At 42.2% G+C, this 16,528-nt stretch overlaps 1 protein-coding gene across 1 annotated transcript in view; it reads left to right on the forward strand.

Moving 5' to 3' along the window:
- st3gal4 (ST3 beta-galactoside alpha-2,3-sialyltransferase 4) overlaps positions 1 to 16,528 on the forward strand; it is a 155,766-nt gene that overhangs the window by 32,158 nt on the left and 107,080 nt on the right. Inside the window, exon 2 of the mRNA XM_034168000.1 lies at positions 10,854 to 10,919. Coding sequence (XP_034023891.1) covers positions 10,904 to 10,919 — 16 coding nt within the window. The 5' untranslated portion in view covers positions 10,854 to 10,903. The remainder of the gene's footprint in view (positions 1 to 10,853; positions 10,920 to 16,528) is intronic.

Raw genomic sequence — 16,528 nt, forward strand, 5'->3', positions numbered from 1 at the left:
GGTCCTGTTGTGTGGGCCGCCAGAAGAGGAGGTACTGCTGGCCCACCACCAGAGGGCGCCCTGTCTGGAGTGCGGGCTCCAGGCACCAGAGGGCGCAGCCGCCTCACAGGAGCAGCCAGGGTGACAGCTGTCACGCATCACCTGCAACAGCTGTTACCAATCATCTGATCGGCAGGAGTATATCAGCAGGACGACGTCTCCACCTCTTTGCCGAGATATCGTTTCTACCTGGAAGGTAACGTATCTCAGCTGACGGATTGTATCCTTTTGGATTTTGTGCGTTGTTCTGTGGATTACTTTTCCAATGAGAGGTGGAGGTAGCTTTCCTGCCGTTCGGATTCCTGGGTGCAAACGCGCCCTCATTTAATTGTTCTTTGTTCCTCGCCAGCAGTACCAGGTCCGACACGCGGAGGCAGTGGCCACCTGGGAGTTCGGGACTTGGCGGCTCCAGTATTCCCGGGGTCTGGTGGCGGAGGAAACCGTGTGGTTCCGGTTCTACTTTGGAGAGGCGTCTCCTATCTTCGAGCCTGCCCACACGACACCTTTGTGAATTGACTTTTGTCCATTGCTGTAATCTGTTGTATTTGTTGTGCACATTCACAACAGTAAAGTGTTGTTATTAGACCTATTCCATTGTCCGTTCATTTGCGCCCCCTGTTGTGGGTCCGTGTACTTACACTTTCCCAACACACAGTATAAGATCATCTGATTGTCCGCTTCTATTCCTGGAACATTAAAAGCGCATGAGACAGTGAACTCACTGTGAAAGCTCCCAGTCTTAATAAAATGAATTTATACACAGTTCTCAGTGACATCTTTTTTGGCCTTCCTTCTAAATATCCCTTTTAAATGCATCATAATGGCTTTATTGTCCATCAAAATCTGGCACATCTGGTTCCATATCCCTGAATAATGAACAAAAAAGTCCATTGAATGACAGAGTCATTTTTTTTTAACATTTTGTATGATATTGTACGATCTCCCAGCACACATTCGGCAGTCGGATACTGTGGAGACTTTTAAGTCACGTTTAAAGACTCATTTGTTTTCCCTGTTTTATCATTAGTGTTATGATGTGTTTTTATTCTTGTATTCTTTTATGGTTGTCTTTTTATTGTGTTTTAAATTTTTAATTCAGTTTTTTGTTGTTTTTTGTTGAGGTTTCTTCCTTTAATCAAAAGAAAAAAAAAATGCAGGAGTTTTTCTTAACCACTGTCTCCAGTGTTCTTGCTCATGGATTGGGTAAGGTTAGACCTTACTCTTGTGTAACATTCTACACAAATAAAAAAGAATAGACTAAAATATATTTCACAAGAAACATTTAAAAGAAGAAAGAAATGACAAAATCCTGCTACAAAAAGACTGAAGGAAATTATTGTATCTCATCTGCTTCACTTCATATCATTTGGCAGCTCCTCTGAGGTAATACTTCTCATGCAGACACAGAGGGAGCAAGGTTTGATGAAAGCTTATAAATACTTTGAAGGCTTTTGGGATATGAGGTAAAACTGACAAACTGTTACAAATAGGCACCACATTTAGCTCTTCTGATGGGATTAAATTTGTGGATTATGTGTTTTAGAGGTGACTTTCTGTTAAATTTAGAGAATGCGTGGGGCTGAGAGAAATCAGATGATCAGTGAAAGGGGATCAGAATAAAATGCTGGGTTGTAAAATTGTGCCACAGTGTCTGCTGACTGCATCTCAATAACGTCAAAAGTCATTCAGAATCACCAACAAAAATTTCAGCGAAGATTGGAATAATTCAGAGATTATTAATGGTACAAGGTCTTTTGTGTGCACAGAACATCATATTAGAAGACTTCTAATCACAGTAGTCTCAGGCTCAGCCTAGGCTCAATATGCCACAGTTTGCAGAATTGTAAAATGTCTTGGCTCCACCCCCTTTGTACCACAGACATCTTTGGATGAAGGTATCACTTATCATGTACATTTTGAGCAAATAGAAAAGTTTGATTAGGATACTAGATCATATTCAGATGAATAATGCTGGAAATCATGCTGACAAAAGTATAGAACGGGTGATTGAAAAGATTTGAACCTGACCAAGACGAAACCATGACTGCATTAATAAATGCTTTATTTTTCAACATAATCCCCATAATCCCCCAAATCCACACACTTTTTCCAGCATCGCTGCAGTGCCTTGATACCATTCTCATAGAATAGCTTATCCTGTAGCTCAAGGAAGTTATTCACTGCAGATCTGACATCATTATCAGTATTATGAGTCCCAGCAAGATGCCTTTTCATGTTTGGAAACAGATGGAAGTCCGAAGGAGCCAAATCAGAGGAATAACCAATTGAAACAATTCATTTCAGTTGTTTCAACTATTCTCTTTTTTCAGTGTTGCTCCATCATCGACGCTTGTTCTGCCCTTCTTGAATTCAGATGTCGAGCATTTAACTGTAGAGTGAGACAGGGCATTCCCATCTCATGTCATTAGTATGTCCTCATAGATCTCCTTTGGACGTATTCCGTTTATCTGGAGAAAATCACAGCACGCCCACCAACTTTTCTGTTTTGCCAGTCTGGCTGACACACCCCTACTCACTTCACTGAAATGTTATATCTGCAACAACCCAGTGAGTCAAAAATTCACAAATTCTAATGGCAAATTTTGATTTCTCAGAATGCAAAAAAATGGAGAACCACGCTCTACTTTTTGGGTCAGGCTCAAAACCTTTTAGTCACCCCTCATATCTGCATCCATTCTGTTAATTACTGAGATTATTAGTTTTAACTGAGCAGGTACCAAAGACATCTAGTCATCCCATTAGGTCATTGGCTTGCAGCAAAGTCTCACAACCATACAATAAGACGGGAAGTACCAATCAATCAATCAATCAATTTTTTTATATAGCGCCAAATCACAACAAACAGTTGCCCCAAGGCGCTTTATATTGTAAGGCAAGGCCATACAATAATTATGTAAAACCCCAACGGTCAAAACGACCCCCTGTGAGCAAGCACTTGGCTACAGTGGGAAGGAAAAACTCCCTTTTAACAGGAAGAAACCTCCAGCAGAACCAGGCTCAGGGAGGGGCAGTCTTCTGCTGGGACTGGTTGGGGCTGAGGGAGAGAACCAGGAAAAAGACATGCTGTGGAGGGGAGCAGAGATCGATCACTAATGATTAAATGCAGAGTGGTGCATACAGAGCAAAAAGAGAAAGAAACAGTGCATCATGGGAACCCAGCAGTCTACGTCTATAGCAGCATAACTAAGGGATGGTTCAGGGTCACCAGAACCCTAAAGACTTAAGCTGCATTCACACTGGGCGCGGCGCGAGCGACAGCAGCGGCAGGTTGCCATGTAATCCCTATGGAACGACGCGTTTTGGTGCCAAGTCATGCAGTGCGACGCGATGGGTGCGAGTGAAGCGATTTTGAGCGATTGGCGTGTTTGTGGCGCGATATTGCGTCGCATCACGTCGCGTTGCCCTCCTCTCCAAGTTGAAAAATCTGAACTTTTTCGTCTCTTCGCGCCGTGATGACCAATCAGGGACTGAATATGTAGTGATGTGGAAATGTCTGGAGTTTGACTGAAGATGTGAACATGTCCTGTATCTGGTAGCAGCCTGTGAGCAGGACTTATGTCTCTTTTGTCCTTTATTTCACAATTATGACAGAGGTTTTGGAGTGAGCAGCAGCACCACAGCAGTGGGAGAGGAGTTTCTTTCTCTTTTTACTTTACGTGCGCGCGCGAGTGAATCGTCCGTGGAGATTATTTTACTTATTAACTACACAGATGTATAATAAAGCAAATGGTGACTGGTTTCTAAACACAATTATGACAGAGTTTTTTTGGGAAAGAGCGAGGAGCAGCCCTGCAGCAAGCAGCGGAGTTTCTTTCTTTCTTTTTTTTTTTTTTTTACGTGCGCGTGCGAGTGAATCGTCTCTGGAGAATATTTTATTAATTAACTACACAGATCTATAATAAAACAAATGGTGACTGGTTTTTAAACACAATTATGACAGAGTTTTTTTGGGGGAAGAGTGAGCTGCAGCAAGCAGCAGAGTTTCTTTTTTTTTTAATTGTTTACATGTGCGTGCGTGAACGGGACAGTTGGTCCTCAAACTGGATCCCGCAGAGGCGGAAGGACCACTGAAAGCGGCCATCATCCAGACGCAGCTCCTGCAGCAAATAATGATACTCCCTGTATTGGGAGCTTTCCACAACAACTCGCTCCGTGTGATCAAGGTCCGCCATAATGACTTGACACTGAGCGGAATGGAAGCTCCTCCTATTTGATGACGCATTGGAGCTAATTTTTGCAGCGAACGTCCACCCAAGCAGAGCGACACACTGGGCGAAGGAGGCGCATCCGTCACCACGTGACCCCCGCGAATTTGTAGCGTCTGATCGCGCCCGGTGTGAACGCGGCATTACACCTTCGTTCCCTTGCAAATGTATTAACATTACCAAGCACCTTCATTATCACTCACTCATCTTCAATGCTTAGTCCAATTAAGGGTTCGTGGAGGGCTGGAGCCTAATACAGCAGTCACAGAGCGCAAGGCAGGGTACACCGTGGACAGGACGCCAGTCTGTCCTAGGGCCACATATAGACAAACAAACACATTCACACCCACACTCACACCTAACCAATCCACCTAACCTGCATGTCTATGGATGTGGGAGGAAGCCAGAGCACCTGGAGAGAACCCACGCAAGCATGGGGAGAAACACAAACTCCACACAGAAAGGCCACAGGTGGGAATCAAACCCATGACCTTCTCACAGTGAGGCAACAGTGCTAACCACTAAACCACCATGCTGCCCACCTTCATTATATCTGCAGAAATTAACACCATGCAGTAAGGCACAAAAGGACCATAGTATTCTGTCACAATCACGTTTTCTTTCACACACAGCGTCCATTTTCATCCTCTAAGCAAAGGCTTGTAGCTTTATCTGCATCCAAAACTGTCTGTCAGATCAGGTATGCAGCAGCTTCAGGCTTCTCAGCCCTCACCTTTTTGGAAATTCATTGAGAAGGACACCTATACTTTTGTCAGCATGATTGGCAGCATTATTCATCTGAATATGATCTAGTATCCTAATCATACTCTTTTATTTGGTCAAAATGTACATGATAAGATGATAAGACATGAAAGATGTCTGTAGTACAAAGGGGGTGGAGCCAAGACACACTGAGACACACTTTGTCCCCTGTTTACAATGGGGTACTTAGGTCAAAGCAGTTTCACTCTTTTGTTCATGGTAATGAGTCATTCATGTCGTCAGGAGAGTCATCAGGAGAGTCGTCAGGAGAGGCTTCAGTCCCATCGTTAGGAGGGACAGCTGCCCTGTCATTAGGAGGGTGCTAACTAGAGTACAATAGGTGCTAATTAGAGCAATTGTTAGTCACTGGCCAATAGCAGTCTGCCTGTCAGTAGGAGGGGTCTTGTTAGGTTTAAGGTCCAGTCGAAGATTCAAGCTTCTCTACTATGGAAACCACCTGGACAACTTAGAGCCTTTGCAGAAACCAGAGAAAAGAAATGGCTTGAGAGGGGAGTGAAGGAAGCTTTGTATGTGAAACAGCTGAAACCCAGCCTTAACCAGGGAGGGGGTCTGAGACACGCTTTGTCCCCTGCTTACAATGGGGTACTCAGGTCAAAGCAGTTTCACTCTTTTGTTCATAGTAATGAGTCATTCACGTTGTCAGGAGAGGCGTCAGGAGAGGCATCAGTCCCATCGTTAGGAGGGACAGCTGCCCTGTCATTAGGAGAGTGCTAATGGGGCTTTCACGGTGTATTCGTACAGCTGCTCATTGCGGCGTTGTGAGTCACTGAAATACGCCCCAAATACGTGCGTGCTCGTTTTTTTCCGTTGTGCATTCCATTAGTAGAGCTGCGTATTGCGGCGTGTGTGGCTATTTTAGTACGCCTGGAGTGCGCGCGTACCTCGAGTGTTCATTCCGTTCGTATAGCTGCGTGTTTATGTGTGCACAGCGCGTTTCTTTTGCCGCAAAAAAGCCACTTCCCCTTTTTTTTCAGTTCTCTCCAGATGGCTGCGCTTGAAAATCAGTGGGATTTTATCATGAGTGTGTGTGTTCACGTGTGTTCATGTGTGCACACAGTCGCTTGTGCCATCTTGCACCAGTTCAGTGCTATTTTCTGCCTCTGTGAAGTGCGCTCTGAGAGAGGGAGAGCACACGCGTGCGAGAGATCGGTTTTATTTTATTTTAAGCAGTCTCTCTCTCTCTCTCTCTCTCTCTCTCTACTCGTTCTCTACTGCATGGTGTGGTGCGATAGTCATTTAACATTATTATAATTATTTTTTTAATGCAGCAAGTGCGAGTTTATTTTAGAGTCAGCTCTTTTCTCTGATCGATCAGGGCGTTTGATGAGCGCACCGACATGCAGCGAGTGGCGTTTATGAGAGGGAGAGCACGCGCGCACGAGAGAGCGCTATAAGGAGACTCACTCCATTGAAATAAAACCTCTCTATCTCTCTCTTTCTCTCTCTCTATAATCACAGCTGTGACTATTCAAAATCTCTCTCTCTCAGAGAGATTTTATTTAGAGGAATCTGAGTGAATTTGAAAGCGCTCTCGCGCGCGCGTGCTCGCTCTCTCTCTCTGTGTGTGTGTGTAAGAGAGAGAGAGTGGTTTTATGAAATGATGCGACACTGAAACAGTCCTTGTCCAGTATGATAAAGTGGAGCAATGATCTTGCAGTATTTATAGCTCCAGAAGAACAACAGGGAGATATGAAGTTGCGCACAGTCCGTGTTGCAGCGCGTGGGCGGGCTCACAATAGCGGAGAGTAGCATGGCGCTGCGTGGACTCCCGTGGAGGCTCCATGCTGTGCTGTACGCTGAAGAAAATTAAACAGGTTTAATTTCTTCCGTCCTACGCGCGTAGCCCTCAACATACTGCTACGTATTGAGAAAAAACTCCTTGTGAAGTGGGCGGAGAGCTGCTCATTACAGCGTAGACAATACGCTGTAATGAGCAGCTCTACGAATACGCCACTGTGAAAGCCCCTTAACTAGAGTACAATAGGTGCTAATTAGAGCAATTGTTAGTCACTGGCCAGTAGCAGTCTGCTTCTCAGTAGGAGGGGTCTTGTTAGGTTTAAAACTCCAGCTTTTGCTGCCTTCTGTTTATTCTTCTCTACAAGAGTCAAGACAGAATTCAGACTACCAGAGCAAGAAATTTAGCTGAGGAAGCTTCTGCAATTAGATGCGAAATGTCCTCGCATCAAGCAACCCAGTCCAGTCGAAGATTCAAGCTTCTCTACTATTGAGAAGGACTTTTATTCAATTAGTGACTGCACTTTCCCATGCATTTCATTTGCGGGAATTAATTCCACTATGCCATTCTGTGGTGAAGGCCTAACTCATGTGTAATCACTACAGTGTGTGACTAAGCTCTTTAAGTGGTCTCTCCACATTTATTACACAATCCCAAAAGTGAGGGTTAGAGCTGAAGCAATGCTCTGAGAACATCTGTGATGATGTGCGCTTCTTTCGTTCTTTGATTGGCTTGTTCATCCCTTGTATCTTGAGGACATTTTCCAGTATCAGTCAACCAGTTAAGAAGCCTCACAGCATTGACGCTGGACCTTTTCTCCCTTCTGAACCCTCCTCTTACTCCCCATTATACAGTATCACAGACTGTAGTGTCTGTGTGGAGGCCTTGCATCTTCTCTGCTCCTTGGAGGTGCATGATGCGAAACTATGTGTTCATGTTCAGGATGCTGGAACAGATTGGTGATAGATTATGAATGAGGAATATGGCTGTGCTATAAAATAATGACTGGGAAAGGGCCTTCCATTATTCAAGACTACACGCATAATGATACCAGCCATTTTTCATAACCTAATCACATGCAGCAATATTATCTTGAAGACAAGAGCAATAAGTGATTTCTGACATCTGCCAAGGGTTGATGATGACTCAAAATAAAAGATACAGTATGTGATTCACATCGTGACCAAGACTTTAACTGGATCCGGATTCCACAACACAATGCAATAATTGCGTACTGGTTCAGAATAGTCCGACTGATCAACAGTGTTCCATGGCCTAATATCTATCTATGGTGAAAATTTCATCAAAATCCATGCAGTAGTTTTGATGTAATCCTTAAAAGCCTATAAAGTGAAATCCTGAGCCAGAATCTGGATCACCTCCAAAATTCAGTGGAGTCTTCCATGTCCTGATATCTCTCTGTGGTGCGAATTTGGTGAGAATCTGTGAAGTAGTTTTGACGTAATCCTTCAAAGCCAAAGTAAAATGAAATCTTGATCCAGAATCTGGATCTGGATCACCTTCAAAATTTAATGGAGTCTTCCATGGCCAAATATGTATCTGTGGTGAAATTTTCGTCAAAATCCATGCAGTAGTTTTGATGTAATCCTTAAAAAGCCTATCAAGTGAAATCCTGAGCCAGAATCGGGATCCGGATCACCTCCAAAATTCAGTGGAGTCTTCCATGGCCTAATATGTATCAGTGGTGCAAATTTGGTGAGAATCCATTAAGTCGTTTTGACGTAATCCTTCAAAGCCTATATAAAGTGAAATCTTGATCCAAAATTCTCATATGGATTACCCAAAATTTAATGGAGTCTTCCATGCCCTAGTATCTATCTGTGGTGAACATTTCATCAAAATCCATGCAGTAGTTTTGACAGAATCCTGCTAACAGACAGACAAATAATTAATTAAATAAACGCAGATGATTTTATTACACCCTTGGCGGACGTAAAAAGTGGGGCTTGCTCATTGCAACTATGTATTAAACGCTCTCAAAATAAGATACTTATTCAAAATACAATGCCACGTTCCATGAAGTTATCCAATTACAATGTCACAGGACTCACCAATGGTTTTTCACACTTTTTTGCATAGCACAATGAAAACATCATTTGTAGTTTTCACTTGAAACAGAAATGGTTTTCACATCCACATGGTGTAGATTGTAAGGTGGATTCCACTCCAAAAATGAGGAGTGGTCAGGCGCTGTGCTGGTGCATTGGTATAACTTGGCAGCAGAATGAGATTGTGCCACAGACCAGGAAAAACATGATCTAAAGTTTTTTGTTTTTTTTTCCCCCTCAAAACTTTATTTTAACAAATGCAATAGCAAACAGTAAACAAACAAAAAGCAAGGCCACAATAACATTCTCAGTATTATCATGAGAAATAGAGATAAAAAAAGAAAAGGTAAAAAAACAAACAAAAAAAAACACGCATGTTTACATTTACTGTTGGCCAAATCTAAATCCCCCTTAGTAAGCCTCACTCTGATTGGATAACATAAATGGACTGCATTTACATAGGGCTTTTCCATCTGCATCAGACGCTCAAAGCGCTATACAATTATGCGCTATACAATTATGCCTCACATTCACACCGATGTCAGGGTGCTGCCATACAAGGCGCTCACAACACACCGGGAGCAATAGGGGATTAAAGACCTTGCCCAAGGGCCCTTAGTGATTTTCCAATCAGGCGGGGATTTGAACCCAAGATTTTCTGGTCTCAAGCCCAACACCTTAACCACTAGACCATCACCTCCTCCATGATCTAAAGTTGAGCTCAGTGTATTTGTGATATGTATAATATACAACACTCAGATCGACCTGCTTATATACACAGTGAAACTGAATTGAAAACATCCATTAAATGAACAAAAAATAAACACAAAAATTCAAAACCTCACCTTAATGCTTCACTGCTTCACATCAGGGAGCTTTGGTTGCTAATGTAGGCATCCTCTGACAAGTCTGAAAGGTCCAGGAAAGCTCTCATTTCAGCCTGCTTTTTCAATAGTAGAGTGCTTAGCACACATTCCATCTTAAAGGGGATGTTGGGAAAACACACCGATTCTCATGTTGTGCCCTGACACTCCCAATTCTGAGCTCTGATTACATACCCTCTAATAGCACAAATAAGTTGGTACATTTGTGCCATGCGCATGGACTGTATGTTATAAATTTTTTTCATTTGTAAAAGAAGCATCCCATAATTGCTAAGAGATCAAGTGCGGTGAATAATATAGATCAAGTTTTACATACAGTATGAGTTGGTCTGTCATTTCTTCACACATAATAAAAGATTGGAATACTGTATTCAGAGAGGATGTACAGCGTTCAGCACAAATTTGAAAACAGCTTTTGCAAAGGTTACATCACCTTCGTGTTTGTGGTGTCTGTTTTGCTGCAATCTGTAATGTTTTCACTATCACGAGTGATAGTGAAGAACAAACAAAGCATAACAAGCTAATCCTGCAGCTATCCTCTTTAATAATTCTAATAATTGTAACAATAATAACACTGGCCAACAACAACAATACAAAATTCTTGAATGGACTTTGCGGACTGATTTAGGGTAATTTTGTGGTGCTAAATCCGAATCTGAGCTCAGATTTCTTCTATCACATCACGTTTTTTTGTTTGCAATCTGCACGTTCGTATTGATGGATTACTCAAAAGTTGCTCATTCACACACAAGTTTGACACCACTAATCATAGATAAAAACTTCAAAAGCATAGTTTTAAACCAGGTTCACGAAATGCGAACAAAGAGCCGTTCATAGCACCGAAGAGGTGTGCGAGACTGCAGCTTTTGCTTCAGTGCTTGATACAAAAAACATGTTTTCATAGCTCAAAAACGTGATGTGACTGGCAAAAACTAACACCAGATTTGGATTTAGCGCTGCCAAATGACCCAAAATCCATTGAAAACATTCATGCAAGAAAAATCGTATTGACCAGTGTAATAATACTACTAATAATAATTAGTCGTTGCCGCTCGGGCCCTAATAATAATAATATTACCTGGGACATGTTTGATTAATTTTTTTACTTTTTCCACAGGTTGTGAAGTCCAGAATTGTCACAACCTTCTGAGAACATAAGGAGTGGAAATGAAAGAAAGAAAAGGTAAATGGTTTTGTTATAATGTTTGTTTATTTGTTTGTTTTTTATTTTTTTTCCCTTGACCTGTAATGATGGCTTTTATAGCTTCCTGAGAAAGCTTGCCTTTATTTCTTTGCAATATAGGCATCAGTGCATGTAATTTTCATGATGTGCATTAGCACAACTAATTACTGCTTGTGATTATTGTCGACTATAATTTAATAAGTCAAGCATTGGTGGGCACTGCATCTCTGCGTCAATCACCAAGGTCAAAAATCCAAATTTGCTTGCTAGTTTTACATGCAATGTGTTTGAAGCTTTCTTCTGTCAGCATTCTTTTGTGTTTTGGTAATTTCCTAAACAATAACAAAACAAACATACTGGGCCTTACATCCTGCTATGGCTGTGTATCACATATCAGTTTATTCTGGATTTTAAGTGATGCTTTTGTTTCGCATCAGCGTCATATGAGCTAAACTGAACCATTGTGATTTTGCAGGGGTCTAGCTTGTGCAAATGATGCGTGAGAAGCACTGCAAATAAGGTATACATTGTGCATTAAGGACTCAGAAGTGAATAATCGGATCTAAGCCTTAATCTAAATTTGGCAGCCCCAGAGTGTATTTGGACTGAACACACAATGCTGAAACTGCTGTGATGATGACAGTTTGCAAATGTCCTTTCAGGAAATGTGTGTGTGTGTGTGTTTAGCAAATCCTCCAGCTGCATGCATTATTCTTCAGAGTTTGTTTCATGGTGGGGCTACATGGGGGCATAATTGTTTAGTGTTGTCCCAGCATAGTTTGTAGTAACTGTGCAAATGCATATGTATTTTAACTCAGTTTTAAGTACCTACTACATCTATGTTCTGAATTGTGCAGCACCAGCATCCCAGAGCTGTCATGACCTTGGCCTGTTATTATGAATTCTTGTATCTGTTCTGCATTGTACGGTTATATAACCCCAATTCCAATGAAGTTGGGACGTTGTGTAAAATGTAAATAAAAACAGAATACAATGATTTGCAAATCCTCTTCAACCTATATTCAATTGAATACACCACAAAGACAAGATATTTAATGTTCATACTGATAAACTTGATTGTTTTTGTGCAAATATTTGCTCATTTTGAAATGGATGCCTGCAACACATTTCAAAAAAGTTGGGGCAGGGCAACAAAAGACTGGGAAAGTTGATGAATGCTCAAAGAACACCTGTTTGGAAACAGATGAGTGTCATGATTGGGTATAAAAGGAGCATCCCCAAAAGGCTCAGCCGTTCACAAGCAAAGATGGGGCAAGGATCACCACTTTAGGAACAACTGCGTGAAAAAATAGTCCAGCAGTTTAAGAATAATGTTTCTCAACATTCAGTTGCAAGGAATTTAGGGATTCCATCATCTACAGTCCATAATATAATCAGAAGATTCAGAGAATCTGGAGAACTTTCTAAACGTAACCAACAAGGCCGAAAACCAACATTGAATGCCCGTGACCTTCGATCCAATATCATTGTGTAACGGATCTTACCATCTGGGCTCAAGAACACCTCAGAAAATCATTGCCAGTTAACATAGTTAGTCGCTACATCTACAAGTACAAATTCAGACTCTACCATGCAAAGCGAAAGCCATACATCAACACCATCCAGAAACACTGCCAGCTTCTCTGGGCCTGAGCTCATTTGAAATGGACAGATGCAAAATGGAAAAGTGTGCTGTGGTCTGATGAGTCCACATTTCAGATTGTTTTTGGAAATCATGGACATTGTGTCCTCCAGACAAAAGAGGAATAAGACAATCCAGATTGTTACCAGCGCAAAGTTCAAAAGCCAGCATCTGTGATGGTATGGGTGTGTGTTAGTGCCCATGGCATGGGCAACTTATACATCTGTGATGGCACATCAATGCTGAAAGGTACATCTAGGTTTTGGAGCAACATATGCTGCCATCCAAGCAACGTCTTTTTCAGGGACGTCCCTGCTTATTTCAGCAAGACAATGCCAAACCACATTCTACAGATGTTACAACAGCTTGGCTTCATAGAAAAAAGTGTGGGTACTACAACCCCTGGCAAAAATGATGGAATCACCGGCCTCGGAGGATGTTCATTCAGTTGTTTAATTTTGTAGAAAAAAAGCAGATCACAGACATGACACAAAGCTAAAGTCATTTCAAATGGCAACGTTCTGGCTTTAAGAAACACTATAAGAAATCAGGAAAAAAAATTGTGGCAGTCAGTAACGGTTACTTTTTTAGACCAAGCAGAGGGAAAAAAATATGGAATCACTCAATTCTGAGGAAAAAATTATGGAATCATGAAAAACAAAAGAACGCTCCAACACATCACTAGTATTTTGTTGTACCACCTCTGGCTTTTATAACAGCTTGCAGTCTCTGAGGCATGGACTTAATGAGTGACAAACAGTACTCTTCATCAATCTGGCTCCAACTTTCTCTGATTGCTGTTGCCAGATCAGATTTGCAGGTTGGAGCCTTGTCATGGACCATTTTCTTCAACTTCCACCAAAGATTTTCAATTGGATTAATATCCGGACTATTTGCAGGCCATGACATTGACCCTATGTGTCTTTTTGCAAGGAATGTTTTCACAGTTTTTGCTCTATGGCAAGATGCATTATCATCTTGAAAAATGATTTCATCATCCCCAAACATCCTTTCAATTGATGGGATAAGAAAAGTGTCCAAAATATCAACATCAATCAATCAATCACAAGGCGCTCCATATTGCAAGGCAAGGCCATACAATAACCATGAAAAACCCCAACGGTCAAAACGACCCCCTATGAGCAAGCACTTGGCCACAGTGGGAAGGAAAAACTCCCTTTTAACAGGAAGAAACCTCCAGCAGAACCAGGCTCAGGGAGGGGCAGTCTTCTGCTGAGACTGGTTGGGGCTGAGGGAAAGAACCAGGAAAAAGACATGCCGAGAAGGGGGGCAGAGATCGATCACTAATGATTAAATGCAGAGTGATGCATACGGAGCAAAAAAGAAAGAAACAGTGCATCATGGGAACCCCCCACAGTCTACGTCTAAAGCAACATAACCAAGGGATGGTCCAGGGTCACCCGATCCAGCCCTAACTATAAGCCTTAGCGAAAAGGAAAGTTTTAAGCCTAATCTTAAAAGTAGAGAGGGTATCTGTCTCCCTGATCTGAATTGGGAGCTGGTTCCACAGGAGAGGAGCCTGAAAGCTGAAGGCAAAAACATAAACTTGTGCATTTATTGATGATGTAATGACAGCCATCTCCCCATTGCCTTTACCTGACATGCAGCCCCATAACATCAATGACTGTGGAAATTTACATGTTCTCTTCAGGCAGTCATCTTTATAAATCTCATTGGAACGGCACCAAACAAAAGTTCCATCATCATCACCTTGCCCAATGCAGATTTGAGATTCATCACTGAATATGACTTTCATCCAGTCATCCACAGTCCACGATTGCTTTTCCTTAGCCCATTGTAACCTTGTTTTTTTCTGTTTAGGTGTTAATGATGGCTTTCGTTTAGCTTTTCTGTATGTAAATCCCATTTCCTTTAGACGGTTTCTTACAGTTCAGTCACAGACGTTGACTCCAGTTTCCTCCCATTTGTTCCTCATTTGTTTTGTTGTGCATTTTCGATTTTTGAGACATATTGCTTTAAGTTTTCTGTCTTGACGCTTTGATGTCTTCCTTGGTTTACCAGTATGTTTGCCTTTAAAAACCTTCCCATGTTGTTTGTATTTGGTCCAGAGTTTAGACACAGCTGACTGTGAACAACCAACATCTTTTGCAAAATTGCGTGATGATTTACCCTCTTTTAAGAGTTTGATAATCCTCTCCTTTGTTTCAATTGACATCTCTCGTGTTGGAGCCATGATTCATGTCAGTCCACTTGGTGCAACAGCTCTCCGAGGTGTGATCACTCCTTTTTAGATGCAGACTAACGAGCAGATCTGGTTTGATGCAGGTGTTAGTTTTGGGGATGAAAATTTACAGGGTGATTCCATAATTTTTTCCTCAGAATTGAGTGATTCCATATTTTTTTCCCTCTGCTTGGTCTAAAAAAGTAACCGTTACTGACTGCCACAATTTTGTTTTCCTGATTTCTTATAGTGTTTCTTAAAGCCAGAAAGTTGCCATTTGAAATGACTTTAGTTTTGTGTCATGTCTGTGACCTGCTTTTTTCTACAAAATTAAACAACTGAATGAACATCCTCCGAGGCCGGTGATTCCATAATTATTGCCAGGGGTTGTAGACTGGCCTGCCTGCAGTCCAGACCTGTCACCTATTGAAAATGTGTGGCACATTATGAAGCGCAAAATACGACAATGGAGACCCCAGACTGTTGAACAACTGATGTCATACATGAAGCAAGAATGGGAAATTCCACCTACAAAGCTTCAACAATTAGTGTCCTCAGTTCCCAAATGCTTATTGAGTGTTGTTAGAAGGAAAGGTGACGTAACACAGTAGTAAACACACCACTGTCCAAGATTTTTTGAAACGTGTTGCAGGCATCCATTTCAAAATGAGAAAATATTTGCACAAAAACAATAAAGTTTATCAGTTTGAACATTGAATATCTTGTCTTTGTGGTGTATAGGTTGAAGAGGATTTGCAACTCATTGTATTCTGTTTTTATTTACGTTTTACACAACGTCCCAACAAGAATTCATAATAACAGGCCAAGGTGATGACAGCTCTGGGATGCTGGTTCTGCACATAATCACATCCACCATACTGTGGAACAGTTCTGAGTCCCAGATCGTAACCACCCAGGCAGACAACCTGCTCATATACACTTCCCGAAGGTAGTCATCTGTCTGTCACAGCAGGGTGATACGTGTGTATCCCCTTAGCCTTTTCCCTCTTAGTCTGGATCCAGGACAGTTGCAAATCCAGACACTCCGCCTTTTCACTCAGCTTGTCAAGTGCATCAAACAGGGAAAACATTGATTCTACAAAGATCACAGCATTGTCCACAAAATCAAGGTCAGTGTTGTGTGGGCCGCCAGAAGAGGAGGTACTGCTGGCCCACCACCAGATGGCGCCCTGCCTGAAGTGCGGACTTCAGAGGGCGCTGCCGCCACGGACACAGCTGGGGGTGACAGCTGTCACTCATTATCTCTTGACAGCTGTCACCCATCTACACTTCATCATCTCACTCCATAAAGACCGGACGTCATCTCCACCTCGTTGCCGAGATATCATCTACCTAAGGAGGTAAATTCTCAGCCGTTGTGATTGTCCGTTACAGACAATATTGTTGCTTGTGCTACTTTTGCAGTTGGGTTTCTGTGAGTGCTTGTAGCTGAGGCTGAGTTGGGACTGATGCCTTCTCACCCCAACGTTTGATAAGTACACTTACAACTGCACGTGCCAGCTTTCTGAATGAGAGGTGGAGGTGGAATATCCACCATAAGTGTTATTGGGTGTTCATACACCCACATCTGATTGTTTCTGCTCCTTGCCAGCAGTACCAGATCCGACACGCGGAGACGGTGGCCACCTGGGGACTCGGAACTTGGCGGCTCCAGTATTTTCCAGGTTCGGTGGCGGAGGAAATCGTGTGGTTCCGGTTCTTCTCAGGACAGACGTCTTCTATCCTCGAGCCTGCCCACATGAC

The sequence above is a fragment of the Thalassophryne amazonica genome, chromosome 4, assembly GCF_902500255.1.
Source record: "Thalassophryne amazonica chromosome 4, fThaAma1.1, whole genome shotgun sequence".
In the NCBI taxonomy this organism is placed as follows: Eukaryota; Metazoa; Chordata; class Actinopteri; order Batrachoidiformes; family Batrachoididae; genus Thalassophryne; species Thalassophryne amazonica.